The sequence below is a fragment of the Crocodylus porosus genome, unplaced genomic scaffold, assembly GCF_001723895.1.
Source record: "Crocodylus porosus isolate Cpor-Errol unplaced genomic scaffold, CroPor_comp1, whole genome shotgun sequence".
Classification (NCBI taxonomy): Eukaryota; Metazoa; Chordata; order Crocodylia; family Crocodylidae; genus Crocodylus; species Crocodylus porosus.
This window is the reverse complement of record NW_017728917.1, coordinates 33650477-33659398: the sequence shown is the minus strand read 5'-3', so window position 1 is coordinate 33659398 and position 8922 is coordinate 33650477. Positions and strand designations below refer to the sequence as shown.

The window sequence follows — 8922 nt, the reverse complement described above, 5'->3', positions numbered from 1 at the left end:
GACAACACACTACACAGCCCCATGAAGTTATTGGTTCACACACACACACATGAACTCACGATGGCAGCAGGAGAAAGAGACTCAGTGGAAGGGTTGGAGTCCAGGTAGGGAAGAGAAGCAGAGTCCAAGTCCTTGGCTGAAGAAGGGGTGGGGGGTTGATAGCTACCTATCCAGGCTGGAAAGGGATCCTTGTCCGGTAGGTGTTGTCCAGAGTGGGGTTGCCACCAGGGCCTCTGGGTGGATGGGTGGTGTGGCATGGTGCTGGTCCAGATGGAGAGGGCGTCCCACTGGGTCTGTTTTCACTGCCCCTTTTTATACGGGCAGACCTTGTGTGACCCTAGTGACAGGAGGCATGCCCAGGCAAGGGTCAGCCCCTGGCATACTGAGCATGTGTGCTCTATGTAGGGATGTGCAGTTTTGGGTGTCTGTAATGGTGGGGGTACAATGGTGGAGTTGCTGGTTCTGCAGGGTCATTGTCTTTCAAATGCTGGTCTTGTCTCTGTTCCTGGGTGAGGTCCGTGTTCCTGGATGAGTCAATGTGAGGTGATGGCCCGGTCTTTACAGGCCATTCAGTAGAGGCCTGCTACCATTGTATTTCAGTCATTCCCAATCACTCTCATTCATCCGGGAACCAGTTTACATGGGAGGGGTATGTGACTCGTACAGTTGCAACAGGGGGATGCCTGGGCAGAGGAGACTTGCCATACAAAATGGAAACTGGACATTACTTTGGTTCACTTACAAACAGGTCTAAACCATACAATATCCATATGAAACAATAACAATCAATACAAAAATGATAATAATAAAATATACAACAGTAAGAATCGATACAAACCTAATAATAATACAATATAAAACAGTGGATATGCAAAACCAAAAACTTGCTACCAAAATAAAAATGTTAAAGCTTATCTTGTCTGAGCTCGCTTATGCTTGTCTGTAGGGAATAGAGAGGAAGAGAAAGAAAAGCCAGAAATAATTGGGGAAGGGAAGAGAATGCATATCTATCATATATGTATATGTATGTATGAAAAAAAGAAAAACAGGGGGGTTTTAAAAACCCACTGCTTCAATTTAGGGCCTAGTTTGTCTACACATGCCCTAAGAGTATTAGGAGTTTCTAATGGAATGCATATTCTCAAAACCCATTAATGTAAACATGCTGCTTCCTCTCTAGTGAAGTTTTAATTGCTTTTTGATTATGCCAGAGAAATCAGCTCCGGGCTTGCTTTAGAACCTGCCAAATAAACAAATTAGTAAGATGTACCTTTTTGTTTCCCCAAAGATTATTTAGATGCATTCCTACAAGGTGTGAGATGGACTCAAAACTGATTAGATAAACTCTCAAACTTCTGTGGTGATGACTATTAAATAAAAGGACGGCTTATACTTGAAGAAAACTTCAATTTTCAGGTCAAATCAGGGTATTTCATTAAAAAAAATGGTAGTAAATGCCAAATTTGAACCAAAAAGATTTCTCATCTCATTCCATTTCATGTAATTTTATCTTTCTAAAACACATACACAGATACTTAAACATGGTTGCCCTTAAAAAAATTGACACTTTAGATGCCAAGATAAAGTTTACTTAGTATTCTAAGTGAGGTATTCTCGAGAATTTCTTATATAGCTTGGAACTTTAAAGGATGAAAACCATCATTTTTCATCTATGCCTGATAGCTTAGTTTTTAGGCAATAAATATAAAGGTAGTGTATTAATTTTGGGGACAATTTAAGGAATACTGTAATCTTGAGATACTGTTATCTGTAAATCAGACGGCAGGACTTTGTAGGTGGTCTACAGACAGACAGACAGACAGACACACACACACACACACACACACCTACCTGGTAGATCTGCACATGCTTATTTGGCTGCAGGATTGGTTTACTGAATATTCTGCTGAATATATTCATAGGTAATCAAACATGTAGAACTGGTTCCTACATTAGGGCTCTTACCCTCTCAATTCAATAAAAATGATATAAAATAAAAGTTCTGGAGTAACAGTTTTCTTTTACATTGTTAGCCAAGCAGCAGGATGGAGCTGCTGCCATGGAGATGCAACCACTGAAGAGTGCAGAAGGGGGAGATGGAGATGACAAAGACAAGAAGAAAGCTAACATGCATAAAAAAGAGAAATCTGTCCTTCAGGGAAAGCTGACCAAACTGGCAGTCCAGATAGGAAAAGCAGGTATGAATGGGTAACTGGCTAGATAACATATTATAAAGGGTACCACATCGCAATAATTTCCTCTGAATTTGTTCTAAGAGATTGTGTTTAATTAAAAGATTATTTAGAAATAAATGGCCATTGTACTAAAGGGGAATGTCTACTTGTGTCATTAGGGGGCAGCAATACATTGTGGAGTGTATTGCTTTGCACTGTATTGCTTCCCCAGAAGCTTCTGGGCGGGCAGTTTACACATGCACCTGGAAGTGCAGAACACTGAGCCTGGTTGCAGCAGCTCTGACTGGCAGGGGACATGGGGGGGAGAGGGGTCAGCCTGCCAGCCTGGGGCTGCTCTGACCAGGCTCAGTGTTCTGCAGAGGTGCTGGCTGGGGCACAAGGGTCCTTCAGTGTAGGGCTAGCTGGCAGGCAGCCCCAGCACTGAAGAACCCTTGTGCCCCAGCTAGCCGGGTTGGCATCTACACATGCCCTGCTGTACATGAAGAAATTCTGCAACAGGGTAGAACTGGTGCTATCCTGCTGTGGAGTGTATTAGTTTTGCATGCCCTAAATGTCTCATGCAGACACGCCCTAGAATACTGAAGATCTTTTTCTTCTAAAACTCTCTTTTCTCACTTAATACTCTTCTAGTTTAGAAACTTAGAGACTAGAAGCTTTAAGTAACTTGGATTGTTTTGTATATTTGAATCAGAATGAAGTGCAGCTTCTCCTAGTCACTATTCCCATGTGCAGTAATTACTCTATTTAATTTTCTGTGCCATCAAGACTTCTGAGAATGTTCCTCCAAAATCTATAATAATTTCTCAGGATCTCTGTGATATTCTATTCTTCCTCTATGGTCTCTGGCATAATTTTTGCTTCCCTGCCCCACTTAGTAATTTTTTTGCCCCAAATGTGACATACTTTTATGCCATTCTTTCAAAAAAGGATGAAAAATAAATCGCTGTTGACAGTGTTTTGTAGTGCAAAGATATAAATGATTTTACTGGAATGATAAAAGTACTTAAAAACAGGCTTGTAAGTTCAGCTATATCAGTAAACAAGCTGTTCTAAAATCTTATTATATTCACAAATGCCAACTTCCGTGTCCTATCTGGATATACTCTGACTTGTGGTACTCTCTGCTCATGTGCAGGCAAAAACCATAACACCACCATTACATCGTCATAACAACTCACTCCCTTGCTATTGTGTATTGCTATGGTGACATAGCTGCTAAAAATAACCATGCACCACTGGTACAGCACACTATGGGTTTCTACCATGCCATCATTTAATACTTGGAAGTACTAAATGATGGTATGGTAACAGTGGCACCATAGAGGCATGTGTAGACAAGCCCTCTTGTGTTTTTCTGGTAAAGATTCACTTGTTGGGAAAGTTCACATATTAAGTCATCCATGTGATATTGGCTGTCCTTTCAAACTTCTTTGGTAAATTGTTTGGTTGAGTCTATCCCATATGATCAAGAACCCAAATTTTGTCACTCTAGCCTACCAGAAGTTATTTTAACTCAGTTTCTTATACCTGGAAGATAGATAAACAATTCTGTGTTCAGATTTAGGGATTTTTTATAATTGAACTTTGAACGTTGTACCTGGCACTGGAGATAGGTCCAGTACCACCAAGCTCAAGAGCCTGAGACTTCAACAGTCTTGGGCTTGTAGGCCAACTGCTTGGCCTTAGTACATGGACTTGGGAGCCACCCTTCTAATCTTGCCCACCATGTCTTGATTTTATTTAAATAAGTAGAAAGTTCCAAATGGTAGTTGGAGCTCTGCATGTGGATGGCTTTTCTTGCAGGGCTCTTGCATTCTCTTCACCCTGTCCATATGCCAGCCTACATTTAAGGTCATAGGACTGGTCCTAAATAAAGAGGGAACAAAAATACCCAGACACTGGAAGCCACGTCCCAACCACAGACACAGACTCTCAGTCCTGATTTTTGAGTTCTAGGATCTTCAATGCCGAGGAGCCTCTCGTGCTTGTGTCAATATTCTCCTGACTAAATAACAGTCCTCCCAATATAAAAGAGGACTTCTGGCCTTTGAGTCAGACTCAGTGTTCCCTTAGGTGTCTGGCTAGTTATTCGTCAATTCAGCCCCACCAGACCTGTAACAATCCCTGCTGTCATGGTGGGGTCCTGCAGGATGGCCATGATCTCCCCAAAGCCCCCTTACTGTGCCAAGTTGGCCCAATGAGAACCCTCGATTCTCATCCACCATGTCTTTACTGGTAAATATATATTAGGGAGGCTGCCTTTATGTCACCTTGGTCACAGTTTTGCTGTACGCTGACCCCATGGGCTTCTGGACCCCTTGTGGATCCCATTCTGCAATGAGTGTTTCGGGGCACCATAGCCTTATGGGCTATGCGTGGCTCCAAACCGCCCCTTTACCACGCCTCCAGCCTTGCAGATGGAACTAACGCTGTTTGGTCTGGGCCTTGTTACAATTTGGCCCCCTGGTCCTCTTCGGGCTCTCCGCAGCCCCTGGCTCGCACTGCGCCTCCGCTGGCGCTTGGGCTCTCTGCAGCCCCTGGTTCGCACTGTGCCTCCACTGGTGCTCGGGCTCTCCGCAGCCCCTGGCTCGCACTGTGCCTCCACTGGTGCTTGGGCTCTCTGCAGCCCCTGGTTCGCACTGCGCCTCCACTGGTGCTTCGGCTCTCCGCAGCCCCTGGCTCGCACTGTGCCTCCACTGGTGCTCGGGCTCTCTGCAGCCCTGCAAAGTGCTGCACCCTCTCTGGCGCCAGAGTCGGTGCACCCCAAAATGCTGCACCTTCTCTGGCACTGGGGTCCCCACACTGCTGTGGGTCCCCTATGAGGCCTCCTCCCCTCCATCCCCTAATAGCCTCACCCAAGCCACCAGTCTTAAATAGTAAACAAAACACAAGCCCCTGGGCTATAACATCATTCAAGCCACACCAAAGGTGCTCCATCCCTCACCAGTATCAGAGGCTGTACCTACAGTCAGGCCTCTCCCCTTTGGTTGCTCTGGGAGAGCTCCTTCTCCCTTGGCTGCTGGCAGGGAATCCTGCCCTGGTCTCAGCCTTGGGTTTATATGTGAGCCAGGCCCTGCCCCTTCTGGTCAGCTGGCAGGTGTGGGCCACTAGCTCCCTCTGGTTGCCCTGGTAACCAGCAGCTGGGGCTCCCCACTCACTGCTAGGGCTCTTTTCCTAGCAGTTTCCACTCTTCAAAGGAGCAGGGCACCTAAGTGTTCTGCAACACCCACCACTGGGTTAATTAAAAAATAATAAAGCAATTGCAGGGTTAATATATCAATTGAGGCCCTACCAGGCACTGATTCACATTCTGGCCCCATGGCCCTGCTTCTCCAAAGGACCTAGTTAGGGTCTCATTAAGGAACTGTTCGTGCCTTTTCGCTCCCAGTGGTAAGATCCCTGCCATTTTAGTTGCCATAAAGAAGTCCCAGCCTGGGTACTAGATGCTGAGTGCTCCTTCAAGCACTCAGTCTTCAGGCCACTTCCCTCCCCAGAATCGGAGGGAACAGCTTTGCGTTCTGCTCCTGGAGCAGCCCCTGCTCTGCCCCTACGTGGCATTGTGTCTATGCTGCGCCTTCCTTTTCCTGGGCTGGCACCAGGCATCTGGTTATACTGGATATCTCGGCACACCCGCCTATACACAGTGAGCAGACGCTTCTAAAACATGGCTACTGCTGCGTCTGCTGCTGCTGCTGTTCCACTGGCACCACCGATGTCCCTACAGGTAAGTAGGGAATGCCTCCAGCCCTTACCAGGCCACTCTGCTTTTCTCTGGTGCTTGGGGATTATTCTCCACGGGGTCCCCTGGTTCCCACAAATGTTCTACTTACTTGGGTAGAGCTCAATAAATATTTCAAAAATAAATCAGCCAAAAACTATCTTGGGTTGGGTTTAGCATTTAGCTTTCAAATGATAGGTAATGTTCATTGCCTTTTGAAAATATGACCCACTTTAGGATCACATTTTCATTTTTCTTTTGTTGGTTCATAGTCACATTTGTGATCAACTATTACTAGAACTATGTCCTGTTGTTAGGACAAAATAAATGTCATGAAATTACATCCTATGTCTTTTACCCTACTATTCAAGGCCATCCACTTATTTCTGTCTGATGTTGCTATTCTCTGTATTAGTGATGCCTCCTTATATTGCAAATTAAATCAGTACATCAGCAAATTAAATTAGCACATTCTCATTTTTTGTGCCAAGGTCATTAATAAAAATACTAAAAAAAGACTGATCCTAAAACTAATCCTTAAGGATATCTACTATAGTCCTCTCCCTTCGGTCTCATAGTTTCTATTTCAATGTAACATGTTGATATCCCCCCTTATCCTGTTCTGTATTCACTGGGTAATTCTTGTACTGTTCCCCATCTTTCCTAGCATACCTAATAATTTCCCATGGTACTGTATCAATCCTCTAATAAAAAACAGATAGGTTAGCTGTATGTTATTCCCTTTGTTAGAAGGTCAATTGTTTCTTCAAAGAAAGATATGATGTTAATCTAGCATAATCTACATATTAAACCCATGTTTCACTTTATCCCATTTTTCTGCAGTTTAATTATAGTTTCCTTCAAAATTTATTATATAGACTTGCATAGTATAAAGATTTGATTAATGAGTTTTGTACCTGCCCAGGTAACCATTTTTTCCCTTTTAAAAATAGGTACTATGTTTGCTATTTTCCAATTACATGGTACCTCTCCAAGGTTTATCGATTTACTAAGAATTCTTCCTCTTAGGCCAGCAGTATCTTGTCCCCATTCTTTGCGAACTCTTCAGTGGATATGATCTAGATTCCCTGACTTGAATAGTTCAGAAATTGCCTTGGATAGCAACCTCTATTTCATACCCTCACTCCCATAGTTTTGCCCACATTTTCAACATCATCATCCTTATTAAAAACAGGTATTTGTTGAGGTTTTGTGCCATGCAGAGCTGATTGTTAATCTCTTTCATCCTCATTGCATAAAGGCCCAACTCTCGAGGCCTGACTAATCATTTTGGTGATCTGGGCAGGGATGCTTTCAAGTAATAGAGAGGGGGAGGGGAGGTGACAAGCACCAGAGAACGTGGGGAGTGGCAAGTGCTGGGGAGTGTGCTGGGTGGTGGGGAAAGCCAGGCACTGAAGAGCAGGGGTGCAGGGCAGGGCTGGATGCTGCTGACCCCCATCTAAATCAGGCTTATGTCTGGGTTGGTCCTCCCTAATTACATCCCTCTTTTCTTTGTTTTCACTTATGCATTTGCCTGAAGAACCTCCTTGCCACTCCCCCTCCCTGTCTGGCAGTCCATGAGCCACATCGGCTCACAAGCAGTGAGCTATTTGTTATAATTTCTTTTGTAAGGTCTGATTTACCTTGACTTTAGGCAATTCTCACTGTATTCTAGTACTTCTTGAAATGTAGCTTTCTTTGCTGATTAAGCTCTTTAAAAATTCCTAACAGGCTCTTTGCTTATGCTTGATAGTCTTTTCGAAGTGGTTATTTGTCCATTTACATCTGTATTTTTTCACCCTGCTTGGGAAGCAAGTCCCAGATAGCTTTTGCACCTTTCACTTCAAAATATTAAAGTCTTTGAGTTCTTCAGTCAACTCAATTGAATAATTTCCTTAATTTTTCTAAGTTCTCCCTTCTAAAATAAAATGCCATAATTATAGGTTTCTTTCTATTTATCCTTCTGTTCAATTTACAATGTTTCAAATCTTGATCTTTCAAATCTTCTCTGATGGGATTTTGTATACTCTTTCTTTCCATTACCATTCAGTGAAGAAATCTGTCATGGTTCACATCCAGGAATATATTAGGTATACCATTTTTTCTCTAATATAAGAAGTTTAAACTCTCCCACAATGACACAGTTGCTGAATATCTTTATAATGTAATAGCATCATAGAGGGGTCTGCCCATATGCAAATCTGATTCTGGGGTGTTGTTGTAGTAGGTCCAGAAAATTCCAGTGTTGTCTGATACCTCCAGGCACTTGGCCCTCACCTGTCTGTCTGACAGTCTCACAGCCTAGATCTATACAGCCGCTGCACCTTTGGCATTCTCAGTTGTTAGGGAGTAGGCCTGAAGTTCAGTCACAGAGAAACCTTAGGTCTCTCTCTTTCACTCTTCACATTGTAGGGCTGCCCTCACTTTCAGGCATGTGCAGATGAAGTGGGTTTTTAAAAACACCGCTTCAATTTAGGGCCCTTTAAACCCCCATGTCGTGTACACACTCAAACTTACCTGCCTCTCTGGCAGCAGGGAAGGGAGGGCAAGCTGCCAGTGGGCAGAGTGGTCCCTAGGCTGGGGAGAGGGGCTTGTGCTTCCCTCTGTGGCAGTGGTACCCCCACCCCCAGCTGGCACCCGCCTGCCTCCTCGGCTTGTGCCATCTCGAGAGGCACCACAGCCACAGAAAGAAGCACTGGGCCCCTGCGCATCTCAGGCAGGCAGACAGGTTCCAAGGGTGGGGGTGGGAAGGATCAGGCTCACCACTTTTTTTTTCCCCTCGGGCGGAGCCTGCCTTCCCAGGCTGCCTGCGTGGGCTTTCTGCAGAGCCCCTGAGCTTCACAGGGCCTGGTTCTTAACTCTGCGGTGGCAGGGCAGCAAACTAAAACTCCTCAGAAGAGTTTTAGTTTGCTAGGCCCCGAAGTCATTTCATAGATTTCATAGACATCAGGGCTGGAAGGGACCTCGGGAGATCATCCAGTCCAGCCCCCTGCCCAAAGGGCAGGAAGT

General features: G+C 44.6%; 1 protein-coding gene across 6 annotated transcripts in view; it reads left to right on the top strand.

Moving 5' to 3' along the window:
• The window catches only part of ATP2B2 (ATPase plasma membrane Ca2+ transporting 2), a 512499-nt gene that overhangs the window by 275321 nt on the left and 228256 nt on the right, over nucleotides 1-8922 (top strand). For all 6 annotated transcript variants that reach the window (XM_019537048.1, XM_019537047.1, XM_019537046.1 and 3 more), the window contains one exon: nucleotides 2034-2198. In XM_019537048.1, the coding sequence (XP_019392593.1) occupies nucleotides 2034-2198 (165 nt within the window). The remainder of the gene's footprint in view (nucleotides 1-2033; nucleotides 2199-8922) is intronic.